The sequence below is a fragment of the Phasianus colchicus genome, chromosome 1 (genome assembly GCF_987193195.1).
Source record: "Phasianus colchicus chromosome 1, bPhaCol1.hap1.1, whole genome shotgun sequence".
Classification (NCBI taxonomy): domain Eukaryota; kingdom Metazoa; phylum Chordata; class Aves; order Galliformes; family Phasianidae; genus Phasianus; species Phasianus colchicus.
Window position 1 is genome coordinate 52687369 of NC_143436.1, and position 27327 is coordinate 52714695.

Below are 27327 nucleotides of genomic sequence, written 5' to 3' on the forward strand. Positions count from 1 at the left end.
GCTGACAAGTCAGCAGATCTCTAAAGAATCAGGAGGAGGCAAAGCTGCAAGAATGATGATAACGGGGAAAAGATCCTGCAAACACAGAGCCTATCCCAAATGTAGAGGTAGATGCCCTGCTCCTGCAGCCCGGCCACCAGTGCTGTGCTCAGGGTGTTCACTGCCACCCGGTGTTGATCTGCTTGAAGAAAACATTTATGTTTTGCCCAGATTTTTCTGTATACGGATCTGTTTCTGGCATACCCTGTAAGAATGCTGATGCACAGAAAGCAGTACTGGATAGGGGACTGCTGCAGTTGCTGCTGCTTCATAGAAGGGAAAAATCTGGTTCCTTGAGGGGTCCTTTGTGTGGCAATGGTAATGCACAGGGGAACATGAGCTTTGAAGGCTGTGCTGGCCTTGCCTTCCAGTCCAACATAGCAGCCTCTGGCTAAGCACTGGTAGCTGGTGGGCTATTCACTGGCTCACTGTGGGAATGAGAGGATTCCCCTCTTATTCTGGTTTGTAGGACAGAAATCCGTGGGTATCACTACAGCAATATGAGGTATAATCCCCTCAATGTCTCAATGGGCCTCCATGTCTTTCTTGCAGTGAGGGGCCCAGAACTGAACACAGCACTTGAGGTGCAGCCTCACCAGAGCTGAGTACAGAGGGACGGTCACCTCCCTGCTCCTGCTGGCTGCACTACTGCTGATACAAGCCAGGATGCCATTGGCCTTCTTGGCCACCTGGGCACAATGATGGATCATGTTCAGCTGGCTGAACTAACATCCCCAGAACCTTTTCCTCCATATAGTTTTCCAGCTGCCATGCCCCAAGCCTGTAGCACTGCATGGGGTTGTTGTGACCGGAGTGTAGGCCCCAACACTTGGTCTTGTTGAACTTTATCAGCCCATTGATCCAGCCTGTCCAGATCCCTCTGTGAGTACTGAATGATGGCAGAGCTCCCTTTGACTTAATGGCATCCCATGTTAAGATGCTCCATGTATAGCATAGCTCTGTGACCCGCAGCTCAAACATTCCCCTGGTGCTGCCTTCTCCTCATCCTCCCTCTTCCTTTCAAACAAGCACTGAGGTCACCTCCCAGCTGCTGAAATCCATCAGTGTGTGGGAGCCCTGCCTGCAGCACTACTAAGAATAGAGCTTCAGGATGAGAGGGGAGAGGAAATGGGCTTGCAGCACCAGTCTGTCCCACCAGGTCTCCTGCAAGAGGCAGAAGCCACGCAGTGCATGCAGTGCTTTCTGATCCTGCAAAAACTGGAGCCAAGCACAGCTGGAAAAATGCAATGCTGTTGCTTTGCTTTGGCTGTAGGATTTGCTGTTGCCCTTCTCTCTCCAGCTCACACTACAGGGCAGTGCAGTGTCCCACCTGTCTGGCTGTCCGTCCACACTGCTCAAACCACAGGCGCTGAAAGCAAAAGCGCGGCTCCATCTCCTACCCAGAAGCCACGTATCAGCAAAATGCCATAGATACCGAAGCTGGGCTGCAGAGGGCCTTTTCCCCAGCATTATGCAATGCTAATTATGTAATTGGGAGTTACATAACATGCCCAGCTTTTTTTGGCACTCCCTCAGCACAGCAGTGGGCACCACAGGATGGCCGGGCCACGGCCATCCCCTGCTTCTGGTGGGGTTCTTTTAATTGCATCATGGGGAAAAGGTTCGTTGAAAAGGCAAAAAAAGGGAACGATCAAAAAATCTGTTTGCCTCGCTGAGCTGTTCTGCAGTGCAAACACAGAAGATGCTCTGGGTTGTTAAAATTGGGTTTTTCGAGCATCCTTTTCTCCCTCCTGCTGGAAAGTATTTAAAATGAAAATGAAAAAAAAAAAAGACAACAGCAAAACCCACAGATCAAACACGAGGATTTATCAGTGCCTCTGCCTCAGGTGCTCGTTTCATTGCAGCTCGGAATCACGGCAGCGCGGGGCTGCGGGGCTCTCATCTGACAGACCGGGGCTGCGTTCTTTCTCCAGCAGTGGTGCTCTAAGGAGAAAGAAATGCGGCCCAAAGGCGCCGGGCTGTCCCTGTGCGTCTTGCTCCCTGCAGCCCGTGCCCCGCTCTGCTTGGCTTTGTCGCCCGTGGCCACTAGGTGGTAGCACGCCCCGGCCGACAGCGCGGGGCCATCGCCGCTTCACCTGCAGAAAAAGCGATGAAGACACCCATATTCTTGTTAAGCCCTCTGACAGTCTGGTGTTAATGTCCGCATAGAGACTGTTGGCTTCCCAGCCCTGGAGAAAGCTGTAGAGAGAGAAATGCCGATCAAATTCAATGGGAGATATTAAGGCAACAGCTTCAGCTTCCGGAACAGGACGGAGCTCGGTGTCCAAGGAGCAGCCCCTCGTATACTGGGAGCACATTGATCTCGTGTCTGAAGGGCATGTAAAGCAGTAAGGTCAGCATTCAGGATCCTGCCCAAGGCGGAGCCAAGCATGGTGCAAATCCATGTTTAGAACAGGGAGGACTTGAGGAGAGAGGCTGTGGGATGGGATCTCTCCAAGCGCTCCTCCATCGGTTTAGCCAAGTGTGGGTAATTGATAGTGCCCTGCTATCTGCACTGAGAAATCAGGGTGAAATCCTGGCCTCGAGGTGTTTAAGAAGAGAGATTTCTGACATAGCAAACTGGTGCATAGAGGGGGGAGAATTGCTTGGCCACCAGGCAATAGATAAACCCAGCGGGAGGAATTCCCCTACCTTTGGGCTTGGATGCCAGCCATCACCTCAGCTGGTTTGGCCAACCTGCCTATCTAAGCTGTTCTCTTTAACCCTTTAGTTCATCTGCCTGCACTCACCTCTTGGGAGGGATTAATTAAAGATGGCACACCAGGCTGCCACCAGGAAGGCTGGGAGGTACCCCAAAATCATACCCATGGCAGCTCATGGTGACTTGTCTTACTTGACCTACTGTAGGGTACCTGCTTTAGCAGAGGGGTTAGACTTGATGATAACCAGAGGTCCCTTTCAACTCCTATGACTGTGATTCTGTGATTCTGACACTTGGCTTGAGAGACCTTATCCCACTGCAGGGAAAGGAGAGGTGTGAGGAGGGCAGAGTGATGCCACCAGCCGTCCCTTGGCTGGCAGCGTGGCATTGGAGATGAATGTGCTCTTCTGGAATCTCCTGCTGCACAGCTTGACACTGTCAGTGGGACCTTGGGAAGCCGGGACAGGCTCCTGGCAGTGCGTTTGGGCAATGCCCTTTCTGCCTGGCGCGGGACATGTGCCAGTCCAATACGAAAGGCAGAAATGATGCCATCAGTGGCACTCACAATAGCACCTGACCCGAAATAGCTTCCTAGAAAAAAAAAAAAGAGAGGCTGATTAGTTAGACAAGCCTGAAAGAGAGCAAGATGTCCAGCTGACGATTAACAGGTGTAGGTCTACGAGGAGGGGCTATAAAACCCGCGTGTGAGCTCTGCAGCCACCCTCTGGGGAGAGGCAACCGCCGTACGCAGCACTCGAGACCCGTCTGTCCCTGCCAACAGCAAACCATGGGGCTCAGCGACCAGGAGTGGCAACAAGTCCTCACCATCTGGGGAAAAGTGGAGGCCGACATTGCTGGCCATGGACACGAGGTTCTGATGAGGTAGGCGACGAGCATCGGTCGTGAGCTGAGAGCTTTGAGTGACAGACCACGAATGCTGAGTATTGGGGCTCAGCCACGTACGTTTTGACAGGCTGTTTTGTTTCAGTGTAAGGTGGTGGTTTTCCACTGATGTGGTGGTTTCTGGGTTAGAAATGGAGAGGCTATGCTTTTGCCACTCCATGTGTCAGATCTCAGGGCTTTGGAGTGAAAAATGGTACAGTATCTTTGCCTGTCCTTAGGGACCTGCAGGGCTGGAGACAGGGAGACCCTCTTGAGAGTGCCCTAGGGCTGCACTCAGCACTCAGTGCCAGGAGGGTACGGACGCGGAGGACAGCAGTGGTTATGCAGGGTTTCCTATCTCAAGCACAGCTAAATCAAGAAGCCCACACCATTGGGCAAAGCCACGGCCCATTCAAAGCTTCTCCCATGTAATTTCTCATTTCGTCAGGGGTTTTCTGAGGGAGAGAAGCAGGGGAAGCGGAGCAGACTTCTCTCGGTTTAGAAATGTGCCTGCTTGTGCCTTGGTAAAGGCTTTTTAGGTAGGTAACATATCCAGGGAATACGTTTAGAAAATATTGATCCAACTGGATGTTTTCCAATGGAAACAAACAAACAAATAAATATTCTTCGAAAGAATTTTCAAGAATCTTGGGAATATCTCATCATGGAGGACAAAAAGAGAGACCTTTGAAAGGAGATGCCAGCAAAGCCTGGTCACAGAATGTTTTTGCTGCAAGACAGCTTGTGTTTTCCATGCAGCTGAGGTATTTGTTAATGTAGCCTGACCTACAATTACATCGTATAATGGAGAGTCTGGCCCTCATCCTAATGGCCACCTATAGGGGAGGAATGTTTGGTTTGGGATGGATGTAAATACTGCCGTTGCTCCTGCTGGTGCTGCAGCGACTTGGGTTATGCCCTTCAAAGGGCATAATACCCGCAAATATATGTGAGCGATGGAGCTGACGTCTCTCAACCAAATTATCAGACTGCTCCTAATAACCAGGACGGGCAGTGTTCCCTTCTCACTCCGGCTCTAGGCAAGGAAAAGAGTGAAGTTTCCTTACAGTTTGGTTGCCAGTGGAGTCAGCTGGGAAATGCAGCAGAGGGGAAGCACGGGACAACACCAGCCTTCCCAATTTCATTTCCACTTTGGAATCAGAGCATCTATGTATAGCACTGAATGGCACTGGTCAATGCAGAGATGGGCTGGGAAGAAGTTCTTAGTGAGAGCCTGGGGTCTGCAGTAGCTGACAGGGTGACAGGCTGGGGGAAGTAGAGGATGGATCCTTAGTGAGGCAGTGTAGATAGGTGGTTTTGTTTGGTTTTATTTTTCCTTCATGTTTATGTGAGAATTCAACTCCCAGTGCCACCACCAGCTTTAGCACCCATCTCTGTCCTGATACCGTTGCCATAACTCTGGGGACTGATGCCAAAGCGTTAGAAGAGCTATTCAGAAATAAGAATGGCTGCTCTGTTGCTCCAGTTGGACGTGGTTAGGGCAGAGTCTCTGTCTCAGCCAGAGTGAATGTTAGGACATGTAAGAGCATGGGATTAAAGTAGATACAGTACTCAAAGGGAGGTACATCACGAGCTTCTGCACTCCAAAGACAAGAGGCATTTTATCAGTTGCTAATGATAAAAAGCAGCCTGGATAAAACAGATGGTGAAATAAACTTCTGAACACAGAGTGTCATCAGGTTGTGGAACAGCCTCCCAGAGGAAGGATGAAAAACACAGATTCAGAGTAGGGTCAGATGCTTTCCTGGATTGTGTACGTGCTAAATGCAGTGATTGTGAATGGTGACAATTTGGAAAGAGTCTAAAGCATCAGAGTTCTCAAGTGAAAGCAGCCTTTACTAGCAGGGACTAAGAGATTCCTTTGGGGAGGAATGTAAGTTATCACACACTTGCCTGTCCGTACGCATCCAGATCAGCAGGACCTTGGCTCTGCTCTGGCTGACAGCTCCCTAACATCTCACACGTCCCTCTGCTTCTGTCCACAGACTTTTCCATGACCACCCTGAGACTTTGGATCGCTTTGATAAGTTCAAAGGCCTGAAGACCCCTGATCAGATGAAGGGCTCTGAAGATCTGAAAAAACATGGAGCTACCGTCCTCACCCAGCTTGGCAAAATCCTGAAGCAGAAGGGTAATCATGAGTCAGAGCTGAAACCTCTGGCTCAAACCCATGCCACGAAGCACAAAATCCCAGTAAAATATCTGGAGGTATGGAAAAGACAGGGAAACTTTGTGTCTGATGTGTGCAAGACAGATACATTGAGAGCTGCACTTCTATTTCAGGCTGGGTATTAGGAAAAATTTCTTCACCGAAAGAGTGGTGCTGCAGTGGCAGAGGCTGCCCAGGGAGGTGGTGGGGTGACTATCCCTGGAGGTGTTCCAGAACCGTGTGGATGTGGCACTGAGGGACATGGTTAGTGGGCATGGTGGGGATGGGCTGGTGGCTGGACTAGGCGATCTTAGAGGTCTTTCCAATGTTAAAGGTTCTCTGATTCTATGGTTCTAGTTAGTGATGTCTAACTGGACTTCACTTAGCACTTTCTCAAGTCAAAGTTCTCAGTGTACAGGTAAGAGGAGGCACAGAAGTACTCAGCTCCTGTGAATCTCCATTTGATTTCCCATTCAAAACACTATACACTGTCTGAGATACTCCTAATAATAATAAACCAGCCCATGCAGTCCCTGCATGCCTGGGAAATGACATTGCATAAGAATTGGCAGTGGCCATACACAAGGGATATACAATTTTAGAGCAAGCCCTGGGGGAAGAACTGGAGACCAAAACTCATGAAACTAAGCACTTTACAAGTGCAGGACATGGAGACGTGGATTTGCAGCCTTAGTGGATGGGCAGACAAAGTGGGAAGGACCATGTCTACTCAAGGTCACAGAGTATATCAGTGTCCAAGCTAGGAGCAGAGCCCAGCTCCTCTGCCCAGCCGAGGCTCCTCGCATACTCTACCACAGTGTTTCTCTAGAGACCGCTGGAAGGGCTACTGAACTAGCCTGGAGATATTTCCAGGCTCTGCAACCTATTTTTTAGTCTGGATATTCTGAAAATAAACCCTGAGAGTCCCTTCTGTTTTGTTTTTTTTTTCTCTCTCTCTCTCCTTCCTCACAGTTCATTTCTGAAGTCATTATCAAGGTCATTGCTGAAAAACACGCCGCAGACTTTGGGGCCGATTCCCAGGCTGCGATGAAGAAGGCTCTGGAGCTGTTCCGGAATGACATGGCCAGCAAGTATAAGGAGTTTGGTTTCCAGGGTTAGCATGTATGCAGAAGGACACCACGATGGAGGCCTGGCCATGCGTCTCAGAGTAGCTTCCCCAGCACTACTCTGGACATCTTCCAACTGGCCATCCACAATGTGTGGGAATGCTTCAATGAGAGGCCAAGAGTCACCTTAGGCAGCGCAGAGGCACTCAGAGTGATGTCCATGATAAATTGTTGTCCTTCCCTGGCTTCATGTATGCAAAAGAAATAATCTGTTTTCTTAGGAAAAATAATATAAGGGGTTATCTGTCACCTTCTGCTTATTTCTGTGTCCTTTTTCTTTCCTTGTCCCCCACACCCAGTCTCATTCAAGAGAGAAATGGTGTGGCAGGAGATGAAGGGATGTGGAAGAACATGGGCGTGTTGAGGAGTGTGGTGAAGGAGTGGGTGAAGGGAGAACTCAAAGGTGCAAAAGGGATGTCAGAGTGGGAAGTGGGGACATGGCATCTGATTCTTCCCCCAGGTGAGACTTTTAGCAGGTGACTGTGGAAAGCTTTCAGCACCATCGCTGTTGTTACTTTGTTTCATGGGGGTGAACGCAGTCGGTCTCCAGGGTCTGTCAGCTTGGCAACCTGCTAAACTCATGTTAGCAAAACCATAAGGAGTAGCGTGCTCTGTGATCTGTAGGCTTCCGGCAGCTGCTGCTATGCATGCAAAGTTGTGTGGCTTTGGAAAGCAAAATACTGTTACTCAGAAAATAAAAATTCCTGCACTGATGCTGTGTAATTCACTCCAACGAGATGGCAGGAGCACAGTGTTTTGTATACAATCCCATCCTCCGGTGCTGGTGACGTGGTTGCAGCCCATCACTTGAGTGACATGAGGGGACTTGGGCATTCACATGTCACCATGGGGACGTGACCTGGTCCTTCATTCCATGCCTCAGGGCTAAGAAACGCTCCATGACTGAAGGCTGAGGTCACAGCTGAGTTCGGGGGGCATGGAAGGGATGGATGGCTCTGAGCTACCCATGAGTGCTCCACATTTTGCTTTGTGCTGAAGGGATCCCATCGCCATGTCTTGCTGTTTAGGCAGAGGTAGCACATGCAAGTTGCCACAGGTCTGTTTAACAGCAGTGTGTGCTTTCAAGCCATAAGTTTTGCCACCCATCCCATTTTGCGGTTTTGCTGGGTGATCTCTGCAAAGTCTTGACCTGATGCCCAAGATCACAGCCTGACTGTATGGGAATTATGCAGTTTACCTACTGGAAGGGCAGCTATACTCCACAGTGAGTACTGGAATCTGTGCTCCCTCCTCCTTCCCCATCACTCAGCTTAGGGCCTTAGCAGTATGATGTTGTGACTCTCTTCAGGTACATGCACCCACACTGCTTCCATGCAGAAAGTGTGCAGCTTGCTGTCGTTCTGTATGTGTGCACAGGGGTGAGAACATCCATGACAGAGTTACATCCTGGCACAGCAGTGGGATGTCACAGAGGTGAGCAGTTGGGTTCTTGTGGGAGAAAATATATGGCAACAACACCGTTGCTCTTTTCTGGTATGGAAAAAGTAATGCAGTTTATCTCCCAGAGACAGCATGAGGGCAAGCATGAGAAAGAAAAATGAGGTGCTTAAAATGAGGAGCTACAAGCAGGGTCTGGTTCAAAGCACTCACTACAGGGCTGTGTGCAGTGGAGACAGCAGGAGCCACCAGCTCCCTTACAAATCAATCACTTCAAACCAGTGTGATCTGCCAGGTCTTTGGTCAGGGCAAAGGCCACAAAATTTCAGTCTCTGAAAGGAGAAGGAATGAATTCCTTTGCTGAACAGAGCATCTCTGATTTCTTGCTCTTTATAAATCCTTACTATACCTCTGGGAACTTGCTTAGGGTTTCAACCTTTCAGAGAGAGTCACAAAAGCATATGTTGTCACACAGATGAAGTTACAGCCAGGTGGTCCCTGGCTTAAGCAGCCTGCTCCTTCTGACTCTTGTCTGGCCTGTCTGGCCTCGCAGGAAGGGCAACCTATTTAATTAAGGTCTAGGATTGCCTGTCCAACACAATAACATTTCCTGCCAGTGACAACAGGCTCTGCTTTGGGATTAAAAGCTCCGCTATAGCAGCTGCCTCTGTCAGTCTGAGTGGCACTGTAGTCACCTCTAGATATATTTATGGAAGACAACGTGGTGGAGGAGGGAGAATTTGCATGCATATTGTGCCTAGCTACTGGTTATCATTACCTGGAATATTTCCTGGTACACTGGAAGAGCTGACCCTTCACTCAGCCTGCCTTACCCCCTCTGTCAGTTTGCAAGGGAGCATCTTAAAAACCATGCTAGTCAGATATGGGGTCTGAGGTACGTTGTTTTGTTGAACATATGGCCCCTTGAAAATGTGCAAGCCAGAATGAACCAACAAGTTCAGACAACAATAACTATGAGGCCAGTACATGCTGATGGTTTAGAGGGCATGGTGGTGATGGGTTGACAGTTGGACTAGATGACCTTAGTGGTCTTTCCCAAACTTAATAATTCTATGATTCTAAGAAAGGGATTGGAGGGGAGAAGATCTCTGGCCTCCCTGATATATTGATTGAGCATCTGTGTTGGAGTCACTCTTTCCATGCTGCTGCTGGAAAACAGCTTTTCTGATCTACGTGTGGGACAAAGTCCATCAGTAAGATAAACTGTATCAGGATAAGCTCTGAAATTGCCCTGCCTCCTTTCCAGGAATAGCTTTGCATGAGAAGGCTGGGCCCCAGTTAGCACAGCCAGGTGTCACATACGTGTTCCTGGTATCAGAATGGGAAGTAGACTGTGTGGCTGCCAGCCCCTCACTCTGGCATGTACACACCAACTACAGCCAGGTGCCGAGAACCACACAATTAATCCTGAGGTCTGTCTCTGGGACAGCTCAGTGGGAGAAAGGGACTGGGCTCCAGTGGCAAACTATGAGACATATCTAGCCCCTTGGGGTGAAATTTGTGGCAGCATCCATATTTGCCCCTCTCTGTGGAGCTGACATGAGGAAGAGGATGGGAAGTTTCCAGCCTCATCATGATCACTGAGCAGATATGGCAGTGCTGTAAGGGTGCAATGCCTGCACGACACAGAATTTTGCAAAGGAGACTCAAACACACCAGCTGCTTCCAGTACCTTTGTCACAACTCCTATTTATTCTACCAGGTAACCAAAACCTCTCCTCTATGGTATGCCATGGAGGAACAGAATGCAGTGGTGGAGCCAGGTGTTCCTTTGATGCAGTCCCGCCTGCCTGCCATGGCTTTTTCTACGGGTGCATGGGATCAGAGCACATCCTCCACCTCCCCAGACTCACTGTTCTCAGCTTTGCTCCAGGGTGCATTCTTGCTGGTTTGGACTGTGCCAGGCTCAACATTTGCAGTTATACACAAGCACCAGGCTCACAACACATATTGTCAGGAAAGCTCCTCTGGCCAAATCCTTCAGATTCCTGTATGCTTTTGTGCTGGTTCTTCATGTAAGAGGATGATATGTGTCAGTTTTAACATTGTGCATAAATGAAATACGGCAGTGAAATCAAGTTCTGCTGAGGTCTAACTAAGTGAGAAGACAGACAGTGTGAGGGCATGGTACCTGGAAGGTACCAGTAAGTAGGAGGGGTATTACATTTCATGAAGGTATGCAGGCAAAGTCAAGGAAGCCAGCTAGAATTACAGTAAGTAAGAATTCCCAATCAGCCTCTTTTATCCAAGGAGCTAATAAATGACCATTAATGAATATGATACAACAATGAAGCCTTCTCAGCCAGCACATAAATCTCTCCCTCCCCTGTGATCACAGGCATCACAAGTCCATCTCCAGTCCTGTGACTTCTATAAAATCCTTAACCAAATGATAGCAAAGGTGACCTTGTGGCTTTTTAAAGCACTATTTTATAGTGCACTTGGCTGCACTGTTCCAAGACTCTTTCCCTGTTTGGATTCCATCTCTTGTAAACAAACAGAAGAGGCAGCCTCCACCTTGCTCCAAGCCATGCAGAGGCCATCTCTACAGCAATCAGGGGACCTCACAGGCTTTCTGAGGCAAGACAGGACCTGGCACAGGATATACCAGCATGGCTGGTAGCTGAGTGAACAAGGCAATGTTTATTTGGGAAGGGGAGGGTATTGGAGTATCCGTTCCTTATGCCATGCCCCTGGGAAACAGAGACAAAGAGCAGTTCAGTGGTGCTGAGCTAGTTGGGTAGTCACTTGGTTTATGTCCACGCAAATGCAAACACAGGTGCAGCAAGGTCAGGGTGGACAACCTAGATATGAGGGTATTCTGCTGCATTTGAGGCACCGCCTCAAAGAAATGGCAGGGCTGTTGGGATGGTCTACTGGATTTGGTGAGAAGAGGCTGTTGCTGGTATGGCTGCCCTGCAATCCAGCAGCAGACACAACCCTCTGACTACCTTATGTATTAAAAATGAGTACAACATAGATAAGCTTGTCTGTGAAGTTCTGAATTTACCAAGGATATAGGGCTGAGGAGGGGGCTGTGACCACACAGCTATGCTGTTATTGATATCCAAGATGGCTACCTTAAAGTTAATCCTAGCACGTATCTTAGCTGCAGCCTTATATCTGGAGTACAGCAAAAAGAAAATTGAGCCTGTTCTCCCTCTGCAAAGAAAGCTCAGTATGAATGCAGCCTCTGAATCTCTGATCTTATTTTAGATTCTCCTTAAAGCAGGTTCAAACATTCCAGTGATAGAATAGATTTGGCTGGAAGAACTTCTGGATTACTAGCACTTAAGTATCTATGTCTCCATGCTTATCCTGTGGATCTCCTGTGGGTTTTCTGTTTGTGTGCAAGTAATGGTGCTTTAATTCACTGAAGTTTTTCTTTCTTCTGTCCTCCCCCTACAAGTCCATCTGTTTCTGTTTTCCAGCTGAATTCCAGCATACAAACTGACAGCAAAGGGACAAGAAATTCCTGGAGCTAATACACCCACTAAGATTTCAGACTGCTTTGCTCAGGGCATGCGTAGTAGCAGTCTTGTCCTCTTGACTCTTGGTGAGCTTTCAGATTATCTGGAGAGCTAAGTGATATATAAGTGATATATGATGTCAGAGTGGTCTGCATCTTTTCACTTGCTTCTCAGCTGGATAGGCACACACACGAATAGTCTGGTGCTCTTTGATGGATGTTGTATGTCATGGATTAACTATGAGTTGGTTGGGGAAACTAGACAAAAAAAAACAACAGAGTTTTGCCTAAGCCATCCATCCAGTGTCTGTGCAGATCCTGAGTGAGAGCCTATCCTGAGCTAAGGGCTTGCACCAGATAGGCTCAGACAAGCTGTGCAGCCACAGAGAGGAAAGCAGGCAGGGCACACCATGTGCCACACTCACAGTCACTCCTCTCTGCAAGCAGATGGATCTGTGGGGTCTGTGAGGAAGAATGACAAATGAAATGCAGACAGGAATCAGAATCATTAAGGTTGGAAAAGATCTCTAAGATCATCTAGGAAGACGCAGGCACAGACCTCTGCCCAGGCTCCTAAGCCCGACGACCATCAATGCCTTTTGAAGAGCAGTAACATCATTCCTGACAGTTGCTCTGCTCTAACAAGATGGGGGGATTTCCTAAAATGAGCTCGTAATCTGTGTGCTTTTGTATGGGATGAAAGAGGGACTTGGTGTTTTCTTATTGTGCTAGCACTGTTACTCAAAACTGGCCCATAAATCACAAGAAAAATATTTCTTGCGCACTTTGGTTTTGCCTTGACAATAGCACATACTGCTAACCCAGCTGATCCCCCAGCTAATTTCAGCATGTCACATTTAAGCTTCTGTCCCTATGTCTTCTGCCATGTTCCCTCTACAGCTGAAATGATCCCTCACTGCACAGAACGATCATTTTTTGCTTTTCCAGTCAAAACTGTCTTTCCCAAAATGGAGCTATTTGTAACACTCACAAATTGCAAACTTGTAACAACAGCAATGATTAGAAAATAATCTTTAACATATTTCCTCCTACATTTTTTTTTTTTTTTTTTTTTAGTTCAGCTGTCCTGTAGCTTGTCTATTTTAGATCACAAACTTGTGGATTGCTTATGAGTCTCATTCAGGACAAACTCTCCTTTGATGGTCCATAGTAATTAAGAATTGTTTTATCCAACTTAAAGTTCTACATATAGATGCATTCCATTTACAGTACTGTGGAACTACAGGTGGTAAAGTGAGGCAGGGCCAGCATCACATCCACTATTTTGTGCTTTGGTCATTCAGCTATCCACTAGGCAGGGCTACAGACTGGAAGGCAGGATATTATATTGGTGAGCTCGTTCTGTAGAAAAACATGGAGTTGTGCCATCTGCCAGAAAGCAGCTCTTGCTTTCATGTGGTTACATTTTAGCAATTGACAAAGGATGTAGCTGTTCAGCTGGAACAGTGGTGTGGCGTGAATGCTCAGATATATTACAGATGCTGCATACAAAGCAAAGCAGTGTAAAGACCTTTGGGCTGAACTTGGAATGAAGTGCTCTGGAGATTAATACACTATGGTATCATCTGGGACACTGCTAATCTTCTCACTTCCAGAGCAAAAAGCCCTGGACTGAGATCATAAAGGACTTATATACCTAAAATAGGTTACTGACAGAAGTGAGGCCCCTAAATCCAAGCGTATGATGCTTGAACCCTCATGCATAATTCTTTACATGCTTATATTTTCATCACTGAAAGCATTGCTGGTTTTTGGCATTGTGCTTCAACCATACTCTTACATTCCCCCAGCTCAGATAGGTCTAAGCCACAGAGTGTTCATTCTAAATTCATTTGTGATCCTCATGTGACCTTCCTCTGCCTCATTGAGCAGAATCCAGTCATACTTCGCCTACATCTGACCTCCAAAAAATGCATGTCCAACCGCTCCCATCCAACAGTGTGGTTAGGGAGTGAGGCTAAGGTGCATGCCTTTTATCATACAGATCACTGTGTTGTCTCACTCTCCTCCAGTCTTTTAAAAAGAGCTTGTTCCTCACAGTCTCTTTCGGAAATGACTTGCCTCTAGGAGAGCAGGTTTAGATCATGAATCCTTCCCTGACTTCAGTGCCCAGGTTCTGAGGTTGCTGTGCTTGCTGCTTCTCCTACCTCACTGGCAAATCTGAATTTATCTGTGCTCAGCTCTCTACAGAAGAGAGGCAGTGCGATGGCAAAGACATTTCTTTCCTTTTTGCTTGCAGCTGTGCCGAGCTAGAAGGAATTTACAGATCTCATGCACAACAGTCGAGAACATCTCCTCTGCTGGGAAAAATAGAAGGAAATGGAATTGTTTTTTTCTTTATATCTCTAGTAAGCTTGAAGATAGACAAATTTAGTCTCAATACTGCAACCATCTCAGCAGTAAAGGGGTTAATCATATCTATGAAGATTGTTAGAGCCTCTGAATATGAGAAATAGACCAAAACAGAATCAGTGCTTCAGAGTACATCATCCTTTTAAGCACTGGTGCTGGCAAGATAAGAGATAATATTTACTTTGAGAGTATATATTGAGAGAGAGAGAAAGAGAGAAAGAACATACATTGCTTGTATCTTGAGGGCAAAATATCTCAGAAATAAATTTAAGGTATAATCTTTTCTTCGGGTATTTCATTTCATTCCTGTTGGGAGTCTTTAGTTTACAATTAATTCTGTGATGAGAGTGTGCATGTGGAGGTGTGTGTGTATGCATGTACAGCACAAAGCCTATAGTTAGAACACAGAACTAAATGTTTTGTTCTGGAGCCCCAAAGGTACACAGCCTCTAAGCGTTCATTAATTTCAGTGGAGGTGAGGCCTTTCAAAGACAAGGATTCGTACAGCAAATTCTTTGCCACAGTCTTGGGACCACTCATTTCATTCTGCTCACGATGCAGTAGAAACTCGGAAACCAACTCTGCATCTATTCATCAGCTGCAGCGTGAGCCCCTTTATTAGTGCCTTCTGTGGCAATAGCTGTGAACTATTTAAAGTACTAAGCCTTCAAACTGCAATTCCCTGCAGCAGATGTAGTAGCAGATATCCGTGGAAGTGAGGCAAAATGAACTCATCGTGTTGCTGCTCAAAGGCCAGGTTCCACCCTAGTTGCCAAAAGTTATCCAGGTCCTGCAACTTGAAGACAGCTTTTGGTTCCTTCTTTGATGGTTGGGAGCTTAGAAGGAGGTTAGGTTTCCTGGGAAAGTTGTGCTACAGTTTATATTCCCTGCCTCATACTCAAGTTCTTTCGTTTTTTCCCTTTAGAGGGCAATCAAGGAGAAGGAGACATTCTGTTCTCGTAGCCTATCTCTGCATCCTCAGAGACGTCATGGTGTGGTATGACTGCCAGCCTCAGTCCCAAGTTAACAGCACCAAACAGCACCATTCTCAACCCACCAGTTGGTCCTTAAATATGAACCTTACAGCTGCGTGAATGGGTAAATATTGCAGGAAATGAGAGGGCCTCGGACAGAGCCTTTTTTAAGAGCAACTGCTGAGATATTTTTCTTTTTTCTTTCTTTTCCTGTCATTTTATTAACTTTGCACTATACTGATCAGTATCAGAGCCATCCAAGCACAGGGTTTTTCTGCTTGGACAATAGACTGGCAGAATACCATGAAGGGTTATAAAGAACTCTGAATAGTAGAAGTTTGGCTACAAAATTCTACTTAAACAAAGGCTCATACTCATAAAAATTGTTGCCTGCTAGGCTTTTCTCATTGGAGTGGGAATGGAGCAAATGAAGGAAACAGAAAAGAGGCACTTATGTATGTGCCCTGGGAAGGCAGAGTGGTATCCTCTGTGGTGTCCCCTGATCATGTCTTCTTACCCTCATTCTCAGCTTTTCCATTCCGCCCATCTTATCAGGGCCTGAATGAATGAAATAATCTCATTCTCACTCAGCAAGCAAGTTTTAAAGCACCACACACAGTACCACAAAGTTGCAATAGCTCATGGTTGCAGTCTTGTTACTGTAGGCCTCACACTGTCACGGCTGTTATAAAAAGAAATACAATTTATGCTTGCTAAGAAAAGGTTTCTTAAAGACACGTTAACCCCATGAAAACCCTTTTACATTTCCAAAGGAGGGGGAAAAAAAAAAAAAAAGCCATGGCTGAGAGTCAACTGTTTAAGCCTTAGTTCATGCATAGCAACAGCAGAGTATTTTTGTTCAGAAGAGTTGTAGGCGACAGGGAAGAAGCACAGCTATTTTTCTACTGGAGTATAGTCAGTATCTGGGTTTTTCTAGTCCAAAGGGGCATCTGCTGTTTTTACCAAGCTTTGTCAGGCTAATGCCTGGAGATAAAAAGTTCTGTCAACGATAGGATCAGACAGAAATACCACCCAGACTCCCCATGGACAGCCTTTCTCTTGAAGCCACATTGTTGCATATGATGCCCACCAAACTGGTGGAAGAAGGGACTGTGCAGTTCAGAACCAACTGTTGAACATCGTGGGGTGCTCGGATCATAAGAGGCCAAGTTTTGCTCTACTGCTTGAGTTTCAGACTGTTGTCTCCTAAGAAAAATACAGAGTAATTAGTGCAAACCCCTAGTACAGCCTAAATTGTCATGACATCACTTGTTTATTCTTTTACTTCCCTGAAATATATCTGAATAATTGGTATTTGGCTTGTGACAGACAAGAATGGGAAACATATTAGCCAACCCAGGCTTCTGAGAATGCTTTTGGATGAGGTACTAAACATTAGTCAAGTAGTGGTTTGAGTCACACCTGATACCGCAGCACAGCTGACTTGAGAAACAGAAACAGACCTCTGGGAAACAAAACAAGGAAAAATGAAACAAATGAAAAAAGAAAGAGCTGTAAGCAGCAGTGTGATCACTCTTCTCTTTGTTTCCTTGGGATGTTGCCTCCTGCATTACTGGAGGAGACACTGTTTGGTCTAAGTACTTCCCTTACTCCTTCCTCCCAGCCCTCCCAGTAAATCCTAAAGTCATTTTCAAACCAAGACAGCTGGGACTTGTGGTTCATACTCTTTCTTCCAGCGTTACTGTCTAATGTCCCAAGTGTGAGACAAGCTGCTAACACAGAAACATCTAACCACAATTCACACTGAAATGAGAATTAGAGTGGGGGGAAAGAGGCGAGGGTCTTTTGTTTCCACCTGCTTCTAGACCACAGATACTGAAGGGGCTATGCAGGCCCACATTCAGGTGACAAGCTGCATAATTTTATTATACAGCTTCTTTCTTAGCCTCCCACAAGGCACCATCTGTCTGACAAGGAATGAAAAAGCACCCTTCTTCAATGAAGGTCCTTTGATTTGTTTGTGATATTGCCCTTATGGTAATAGTTGAAGGACCAACAGTTGTTTGGACAAAATACAAGACGCCCAAGGATGCACAGTCTCTCTGCCCCGCAGAAACAAAGACAACCTTGCTGATCTAGGTTGTTCTTGCTAATGAGGTCTGCACCATGACCTTTTCCCAATAAAGAAAAAGTAATCTGCTTATGTAATATTACAGGGTCTTCACTCTACCTGAATACAAAAACAGGTAAAATTAAATGAGATGAGCATGACTGTCATTTTCTAAGCTACCCTTCTGCTCTCTATTGGCGGTCTATCTTTGCATCAACAAAACTGCAGCAGAAGGCCATGTGCAATTTTGAACAGCAACTTCTAACGTTCCTCAAGAAAAGCATAGAATACTTAAAATGCAGTCGTTGATTCTTGTTGATTCCTTCTGTTTCTCATCTAAGTATAACATGCTGCAGGAAAGGCCATTCATTTAAATGAAAACAAACTTTGTCTCATTTGCTTCCAAATGCTATGTCCTCTTGTGCAAGGTAATGTGATTTTATTTCATTATATTACTGCATATACTTGCCACCACATAAAACGGAAGCAACACCATTCAGACATAAAATACGCTCCAGTGTCTGCTCTCCACACAATTCCTCTGAGTGGTCATGAAAGACAACACACTACCTGAAGGAATAGCACCAAGACTCATTCAGATAGAGAGAAGGTGTCAGAAGAAGTTGCTTGAAGTAGTTACAGGGTAGCTAGGGTATAGTTTGCAACAACACTGAAATCAATTGCTGATTAAAAACAACAACTACAACAACAAAACCGTAACACAAGGAACATTAGTTTATTAAACTGAATGTTTATAGAGGGAAATTCTTTAGCTATATTGTACTGAAGGATGAAGGATGACTGAAGACAAGATGACCTCAGACTTTATGGATGATCTCTACTACTTTCTACAGAAAAATATCAACCTGTTTGTTTTAGTTTAAGGTAAAGGGCAATCAAAGCATTTCCAGTGACAGTCATTTGAGTTGACCTAGAGAGAACGAGCATTGGATGTGGACAAAGCAGGAGATGTGGAACAGCTTTCAAAATGTGCAGGACTCTTAGATGTGAAGTACAGGAAAAGAAACATAACCAAAGAGATGTGATATTCTAAGACATGAGGTTCATAACTAGGTATATCATTGTAAGAGCATATCCATGCATCACTATGCAACAGAGCACAAGACTTTGTACAAAGGATCCTAGTAAGACTTGTCTGGGATGCATTCGCACTGAAAGTTCAAAATCTTTTTATATTGAGAATTTTGAAGTAAATGTTTCAACTCTCTTCGTTCTCTCAGATTTTAAGGAAAAGTTTTTATGTGAATCTGTGCTAAGGAAGGAGAGACAGCAGAAGGACAGGTATCAGCTCCAGAGGATATCACATCTCATGCCCTGCCATATGGCCTATATTGCAGGACTGAACTAAGAGAACTGTAACTCTAGAGGAGTGCAAACCCAGACTTGGACCCTGTTTTGACAGTAAGCTGCTATCTGGTCCAAGGTAGTCATTTCTTCAGCAGAAACAGCAGCACCACCTGAGGAACATATAGGCAGGAGGGCATTTGCCCTCCCTGAAGAAAACAAAACAATCTTATAAGGAGATCAGATGAAAGAAAACTGCACGGAAGAGTGCATTTTCCACGGCTCTTTACCCCTCACATTCATTTCAGAGCACACAAGAAACTTCTTTGCCAAATCTGACTTAACTTCACGTCATCTTTGAAGAGAAGAACTAGAAAAGAAATCCAAATACACGTGAACTTGTAAGGTACACCAAAGACACACCAGGGCAAACACGAACAACACCTTGTACAGCTCTTAGCCAGTACACGTAACATTTTTGATTGGTACTGTCATGAGATTCGCTTCCCCTCAGGAGATAGGATGGAGCGAAGGCCGGATCTGGGACGGACGCGCACAGGGCAGCGGATCCCGGCTGCCAGCGGTGAGGTGGCGCCACAAGATGGCGTCCTGGCGCCTCGCGCCCCGCCACAGCCGTCGGGGGTGGAGTCATGGCGGCCTGGGGTGGGCCTGCAGGGGGGGTCGGCTGGGTGCTTCTACTCCTTTTTTTTTCCTCTTCTAATTCCTCCCCCCACCCCCCCTCGCTCTCGGAATTATTTATTTATTTATTTTATTGCTGTTAATTTTCTTTTCACGGCAGCAGACTGTGAGAGATGTCATCTGGGCTGCCACGCTGCCGCTTGGGTTTGGTGGCGTTACCCTCCTGCCACACGCTGCCCTGCGGCTGGGTCTGTTCCTAGCCCTCTACAGCAGCTTCTGTGCAGTTTAAAGCTGTCTTGAGTGTGTGAGATCCTGTAGTGAAATAATTTGGCATTTTCTCCTGTAACAGACACAGCATTTGGAAGGAAATGAGCTAACGGCTGCTCCTCTCTCACTCCTGCCCTCTGTCGCTGCCTGAATGCGGCAGCTCTAGCCTAAGGCTTAGGAAGTACAGGAATCACCATGTCAGCACTCGCTGAAGAGGCTCAGGATCATGGTATCATTGAATCTTGAAGACTGGAAAGGACCTCTGAGATCTCCCCTTTTCCCTCACCATGCTCACTGACCATGTCCTCAGTGCCACATCCACACGGTTCTGGAACACCTCCAGGGTGTGACTACACCACCTCCCTGGGCAGCCTGTGCCACTGCATCACCACTTTTTCTGAGAATAAACTGTTGCTAATATCCAGCCTGAACCACCCCTGAAGCAGCCTGAGGCTATTCCCTTCTGTCCTATCTCTGTCACCTGGGAGAAAAGGCTGAACACCTTCCTTCATCCTTTCAGGTCATTGTAGAGAGCAATAAAGTCTCCCGTCAGCTCCTCCAGACCGAACAACCCCAATTCCCTCATCTGCTGCCCATCAAACTTGTGCTCCAGACCCCTCGCAGCTCTGCTGCCCTTCTCTGGACACACTCCAGGGTATCCATGCCTTTCTGGTACTGAGGGGCCCAGAACTGAACACAGCACTCGAGGTGCAGCCTCACCAGAGCTAAGTAGAGAGAGACGGTCACCTCCCTGCTCCTGCTGGCTGCACTATTGCTGATACAAACCTTCCTGGCTACCTGGGCACACTGCTGGCTCATGTTCAACTGGCTGTCAACTAACACCTCCAGAACCTTTTCCTTTCAGCCAGTTTCTTACCATGCAAAGAGTACGCCTGTTCAAGCCACAGACTGCCAGCTTTTCCAGGAGAATACTGTGGGAGACAGAGTCAAAGGTTTCACTAAAGTCTATGATGAACCAGCCCAGATGAAAAATGTGGCACCCGAATACGCCTGTCATCCAAACCTGCCCAGCATGTGCCTGCTCTCAGCAGCTTTGTCTTCCTCTCTTCCTTGTATCCTGTAGCCTTCACTACCTCCAAGGAATGATAATGTGTGAGGAATATAAGCATCTCTGATGGAAATAAGAGCCTGCTGTGTGAACTGCTTTTTTTTTTTTTTGCACTTTAGAAGTCATTTAATTTGACGCTGGAACTGTTGGATGTACTTTTGTTAGGGAGTATAAACCACATCATTGTGCTCATCTCTTCCTACGTTGAAATTTTTGCGTACCTCATCTTAAAATATTGACTTATCTTTATCATCCTTAGCAGCACTGGAAAGCTTGCAGGGCCTGCTATTGATGTTTTCAGAGCCTCTACATGTTCTGTTAAAAGAGCTCTTATGTCCATTGAATTGCAATGGCATGAAAGGCTTTTGGGCAAGAGAAAGAGTGGAAAAAATGATAGTTCAGCTACTGAAAAAAAAAACAAAAAACCACCAACAACAAAAAAGAAACTAAATAGTGGAGATTGCTTTCTCTAAGTAGGGGTTTTGGTTTATAAGAGATTACTAACTCAGTTAAGAATAAAACAACCCCAAACTGACTGACATACAATCAGTTAAAAAGAAAGGGAGGGGAGGGGTGGGGAGAGGAGGTTTATAAACTGCAGGAGACAAACTGATTTTTGGAATCATATTTTCCCTTAATTGGACATCTATTTCTGGATAGAGTCATTTGTGTACGGAATTCAGCTGTATGGCTTTTGTTTGACAGTCAAATGATCAGTTCCTCAGAAAGTGTGAACTTCATGTGGGAGAGCCCCATCACAGCTTTAGAAAAGACTCTTGCCATTGCAAAGCTTTGTCAACAATTTCAGAGTGTGTGGATTCAGTCTCTGTTGTAATATGTAATTTTATGTTATCAGATAACGGACTTTTAATGGTAGCAGTAGTTTTGTGGGTTGTAGTGAGAACCCCAAGGAGAGGGTAGATTTCTATGTGCCAGGTGCTGCAAAGGGCTGGGATAGCATAGAAGCTGTTGCTTTCACAGGTGTTACAGGTGAGGCAAAGTGAGGTGGATCTGGGCAGAAGCACAACAGAGCTACCTTGAGCAGCGGTTTGCTAGAAAGATGTCAGGCAGATTCAGCTGCTGATTCCCTCCACTGGCACCATGAAGGTGAGGTGGCTGGTGCTCCCAGGGAGTTTGGTGGGGTATGATGACTAAGCCTCAGAGTCTCTTAGCAGTATTAATAGCCTAGTTTTACAGAAGCTGGAACTTATACTACATAACTGATCTCTATCCCTCTTGCTGCATAAGTCCTGGCTGAAGTGCACTGAATAGCTACTAAGCAACACAGATGTTTCTGTCACATTGTAGTCTAAGGCAAAAATTCCTGTTTTTTGTCTTCAACAAGATTTCATCTGGGACTCTCCATAATTCACTTCCCAACTCTGCAACATCCAAATAAACCCTTAAACAGGATGGTGGCCACAGCTCCAATTCCCAGGGAAGCTTTGGCAAGATTCTTGTTTAGATCTTTGCAACTGGTAGCCTCCAATGTCACCTCTCCTTAGACCAATCCTTGGCAAAATTCTTTTGTACAGAGCTTCCAGGATGTTGGCTGCCAACATGCAGACATGAAAATCATCCTCCTGCCTCCCTCCCCTTTCCTTCCCTGCCTGTGTATCATACTGCAGAGCTTTTTGGGCTCCTGCCACATGGAGCTAATCCCATAAAGACAATCAAGCTATCTCTGCCAGATGGATATTGATCACCTGCCTTCACAAGGGACACACCATAACAAACATAACTTCCCAGTATATATCACCACCCCCTGGCCCTGAACCATTTCATTGCCAGGACATCAAACAGTGCTCCTGAAGTCTACCTACCTTCTCTTTTTTTTCCTTTAGTAAATTAGATCATTTCTTTCTTGCACACAATAAAATCAGCTATGAGTCCTCCAAGATGTTTTCATCTCCTCCTCCCTCCACCTACGTGGCATGAATCTCAGGCTGTATTTCACATACTTGATTTGAAGTAAGTTTCTTACTGCTGGCAGAATCTGCCTCCGCGCTCTCCGTGCTCATTCAGTGAGTGACACTAATCAGTGGTGTGGGAGGTAGGGACAATATCAAGCACCGAGGTGACTGACAAGCCTCACTCAGAATTTACATGTACTCCAATAGATATATGAGGGTGACATAGAGTGGATCTATCGTTGTATCTTTGTATCATTGCCCATTGCTTGCAGCAGTTCTTCATTTAAGTTAATAGTTCACTGAGAAGAAAAGAATAAACACAGATTTTTTTCCCCCCAGAAGCCCTATTTGGTGAGTGTTCTAGCTTTTTTTTTTTTTTTTTTTTTTAATATATTTCCCCTCATTAAATGAGCAAATACCTCCATATTAATAACAATCTGTAAACAACATGAAATATCAGGCCCTGCTGGGCAGGGAAAGATACTTTGAATTATCTCAGCAGGAGGGCTGGCATTAATTTATTGCTGTTGTGCTCCAAGTACTTCTGATGCAAAAGATGAATGGAGCTGAAAGTTTGCAACTTGACTTGTTCATCTACATGTAGGTTTTTTGCATCACATCAGCTGGGCAACATAAATTGGCACGAGCCCCTTGAAGCATAGTTAGAATCAGCAACCTAGTCTTTCCCTCCTCGTTTTCATTTTAAACATTCTTTCTTCCCTCATCCCCACCACTTTTTTCTTGCCAGGCAAGAGACCTAAATGGAGAAATGTTCTGCTGTTTTTTCTACAGCATCCATCCTTTATAGAAGGATGGGTTTGTGCTGGTTCTAGTTTATTTCTGTTAATTTACCAGTTTTATGAAGAGAGGTAGAGCAGAAGGAGGCGGACACAACTCTCTTGAAGAGATGTAAAGAATGATGTTGTTTCACATGATGGGCAGGTTACAGAAAATGTATTTACAAGTCCTGTAACCTTTTCTGACTTCCTTCAGTGGTAATGTAGGCTGTAGCTGTACTAGAAAATTAAATGCAGCCTTTTTCTCTGGCACTGATGCCAGCTAAAATGGTCTGTAGCCACTCCGTTTAACCTCATTAACCTCCAGAACTGGGTGGCTGCCTGCAAGCTTCTTACTAAGAATTGTTCCTTGACATGGCTAAACCCCATGTGACTTGAAGGAGTTTTCTGGGAAGACCCCCTTAGTGACAGAAAATTTACAAATTAACAGAATGAGTGATTCAGTTCCAGAATCTGAGACCTGTACTTCTAAGAGATAACTCACCCCTTTAACCACTGTTCAACTTCTTCAGTTTTTTTATCAGATATCAAAAATTTGTTGGTATATTAATTTTCTGCATCTTTGGTTAACATTCAAAAACCAGTACCTCCAGCTTTTTGGTTTTTATTACATGCTAGCATGACCTTACCTTGCCAACATGTTCCCACAGTTGATTTGAAGGGATAAACCTCTCATGGACTGTTGATTTTACATTAACCCAGCAAGTTATAAGTCCTTGGTGCCCAGCTATTGCTGACCTGATGTCAACTTCCAAGCCCCAGAAATAGCACTAGCAGTCAGTTAGTTAACTGAGACATCTGACATACTCGTCTACTTGCACATTTTTTGTTAATCTGGGTTTGCTTTTCCACTACCTCTATTTTCCTCACTTGGGTTGAAACTAAAGGCTTTCTTCTTTTCCTGCTTCCTCCTGAGAAAGAAATCTGCAGAAAGCCAGAGCCTGAGCTTAGGAGCGCATCGCTGGAATGCCTCTCCTGGGTCAGGGTGTCCATTTCCTGCCTATTGTGTCACAGAAACTCTTTCCCAGTGCGTCAAGCTTATCTTTAAAAATAGTCAGACTGCTTGAAACTGGCCTCTGGAGCATAGGCTGAAAACAAAACTTGTAAAACAGTCTCAAAGCAATATTTTCTGTCCAGAGGACTGACTTCATCCAATGACAGCTTTGTTTTTGCCTATTCCTGCAAATATTTTGTGCATTCTCTTTTCTGCCCCTTCCAGGCTCCAGAATATGAATGGTGTTTAGGTATTTTGGGGCAACCTAAAGATTGTCTCCTGCCATCTCTTGACCTTACCTTGTTCCGTGTACAATATTGGAACACACGAAGTATCTCTTGGAGCACATCACAAGTTCCTTATATTCACCCAACTCTCTTGTCTCTGCAAAGCAAACTGTGGATGACTAGCATGTGGCTGATGTGTAGAAGCAACACAGGAAGGATGGGCATTGAAGTATAGAAATTTGGAAAGACTCCTTTAGTCTCAAGTTACTCTTTACAGTACTGTAGTGGAAATGCTAAGTCACGGCCTAAAACAGTGATTGAGCACCTAGTAGGAAGGCAGGGCCAACCCAGAGGAGCTCAGCTGCATGCAATGCACCTGAGTGACCAGAAGGGGTGGAGCCAGGATCCACCCCTTTCCAGACCTCATGTAAGGTTTGGCAGTGGAGGCAAGAGTATCTTGCTGGAGATGCTTATACATCTGAGGCCTTCTAAAGGTAAGTAGCTTTTCCCTTTTGTTTCTGTGTCAACAGCTGCTGCATTTGGGTTTGTCCTCATTTGCTGCAGCCATAGACCTTGCCACCCTGTTATTATCACTGTACTTTCCATCACATTATAGTGTTAAAAGTATAGTTTCTAATGCTTTGCCTGGTACCACTACTTACATGGCTGAAGAAAGATAAAACAGGGCAAGTCCCCCAGTTCTGGCAATCACTTATCATTTTATGTGTTGCTATCGTGAATTGAAATGACATCTGATGGCATTGTGAGGTGGAACGCAATAGATTGCAGTGAAGAGTGAGAGTGACAATAGGAGTCACTATGCTGTGCTTTTGGAGACAAAAAGTCTGTGTCACCATAGCCACCTTCCTAGAAGTGCCAGAAGGGAATAGCATCTGAGAATGGCGTTTGTACAAGCTTGAAAATCTGTAGAAGCCTTGAACAAGATCTTGTGCCAAAAGCCACAAAACAGGCTCCAGTGTGTCACAGAATGTACCAGCATGTGGATTTTGATGACTACCTGAGGATAACGGATGATGTGCAAGATAGGGAATATCTTGTGATTTAGGCATAGCTCATATGGAATACAACTATATTGTGCAGCTGATGGAGCATTGGCACAGGTGCCCAGAGAGGCTGTGAGTTCTCTTTTTTGAAGATCTTCAGAAGCTATCTGAATGCGGTCCTGGGCATCTTACTCTGAGTGTCCCTGCTTGAGCAGAGGGTGGAACAGATGGACAAGATGTCCCTGCAAATCTTAATTCTGTGACTTTTGTGATACCACTGGGGGAAAAAAAAGCTGGGAAAACTTTTCACTGTGTAGCAGCACATCACTGGTATGTGCTCCTTTTCTTTTTTAAGCAAAATCTTATCTTTTTTTTCTGATGTAAATCAGTGGGAAAGCAGAAGGGCTTCTCAGACAGTTCTAGTTTTACTGACAAAACTTTCCCACTTCAAGCATCTCTCATGCAAAATTACTTATCTTTTCAGTTTTCTTCTTCAGTGGAATTTTCGTTCAGAACAACATTGCCTCCTGATAAATCCGAGTCCTTAGATGATCCCTCTTCAAGCAACCAATTTGGATAAAGTTGAGAAAGTGCTTAAGCGAGCCAAAGCTTATCTCATTTTCAACAGTCAATTCAGAGTCTAATGTCTCATGGAAAATCAGCAAAAATCAAGGCTTCTTAATTAATGAGGTACTTTCATAAATTTTCCTCTTTGGTAGAATTCTTTTCTGACAAGAGAAAAATGTGGTGTGGAAGATGTCTCAATTCCCAAGAAGGGATTAAAAAAAAAAATTGTACAAGGCTCTTCCTACAATCAAGGATGCTCATATCTTTTTCATCTGCTTGCTGTCTAGCACACTGAAGTGTCCTACTACAGCTGGGGTACTCTCTATCAGCTGGAATCTTTATGATTGGGAAAAGTTTTACCATTTTTCTAATGGAAAACCTTTATCCAGCCGTCATGTGGTGGAGGGAAGAAAGGATGTTTTATGGTGTTGCGAAGTGTTTTGCCAAAGTTTGTTTCAGATCTACTTGACTTTGGGAGATCAAGGGCACGCAACAGATTTTTGTGTGGGCCACCAAGGGGAGCCTCCATTCTCTCTCTGTTTTTTCACTGTTTTCAACTTTAAATCTCTAAGTGGATAAAAATTCTTCCTGATCTGCAGGCCATAGATTAATTTGTATTTCAGAGGTGGATAGATACCCTGCTCTTAGGAGTGTATTACCCACTTCTTTCTTCTGAGAGCTATGGGAAGTCCTGGAGCGGCTCACAGGCAGGAGAGAAGCAGATGTTCCTTGAAGCATCAGCTGATCACTAAAGGACAGGACAGTCGGAAGGCTTTTGTCATTACTTAGCAATACCAGTATAGCTACCTCTCTGCTTCAGCCAGCCCGGACCCAGATTTCATGACAGCAATGTTTCAGGCAGCTTGCTGACTGTCAAAGAGCACAACTTGGAGCCCGGTCTCAACTGCTCATGGATCACGACTGCCTTGGGTTTTGCATAGCCACTGGACCATGTACATGGCACAAACAATCTGCTTCTACCTAGGACATTTCTCCTTGGAAAAACTACAAAGAATCACCTCTTGGTATAAGAATAATAATGAAATTACCCATTTCTTGAATATTTTGGAAATAGTACATAACCCTTACATCTGCTGTCTCTGTTTCAATGCATCCAACTGAAGGAAGAGCAGGTCTTGATGCTACCTCAATGTATTGCTACAAGATCTCCACAGAAATAATCAGCTCTCATCTATTAATTGGCAAAGTGGTGTTTTAGTATTGCATATAGCATCTCCTTTTTACTGTAGCTTCCAGGTAGGATGCTGGTAGGAAAGATGTAGATAGCCACGATAGGATAGGACAGATGCTGTGTAGCACAGGATGGATATAATGGGTGCAGGTAATGACTGAGATTCT

The 27327-nt window shown here is 45.4% G+C and overlaps 1 protein-coding gene and 1 long non-coding RNA gene across 2 annotated transcripts; both read left to right on the forward strand.

The window, feature by feature from the left end:
- Positions 1-3369: 3369 nt before the first annotated feature.
- Positions 3370-7129, forward strand: MB (myoglobin). Its single transcript, XM_031600079.2, has 3 exons — positions 3370-3583; positions 5590-5812; positions 6726-7129. Exons 1-3 carry the CDS (start codon positions 3489-3491, stop codon positions 6870-6872), a joined length of 465 nt encoding a protein of 154 aa, XP_031455939.2. The 5' UTR covers positions 3370-3488; the 3' UTR covers positions 6873-7129.
- Positions 7130-7766: 637 nt separating this feature from the next.
- LOC149919607 (uncharacterized) lies at positions 7767-12831 on the forward strand. Its single transcript, XR_016467856.1, has 3 exons — positions 7767-8105; positions 8190-8314; positions 10002-12831. It is a non-coding gene; the product is annotated as an uncharacterized LOC149919607 (long non-coding RNA).
- Positions 12832-27327: the final 14496 nt, after the last annotated feature.

Excerpts from the sequence above, each read along its gene's own strand:
- MB (XM_031600079.2), top strand. The coding sequence starts at position 3,489 with ATGGGGCTCAGCGACCAGGAGTGGCAACAAGTCCTCACCATCTGGGGA. Across the intron at positions 3,584-5,589 it reads GGACACGAGGTTCTGATGAG|ACTTTTCCATGACCACCCTG; the intron begins GTAGGCGACGAG and ends TTCTGTCCACAG. Across the intron at positions 5,813-6,725 it reads TCCCAGTAAAATATCTGGAG|TTCATTTCTGAAGTCATTAT; the intron begins GTATGGAAAAGA and ends CCTTCCTCACAG.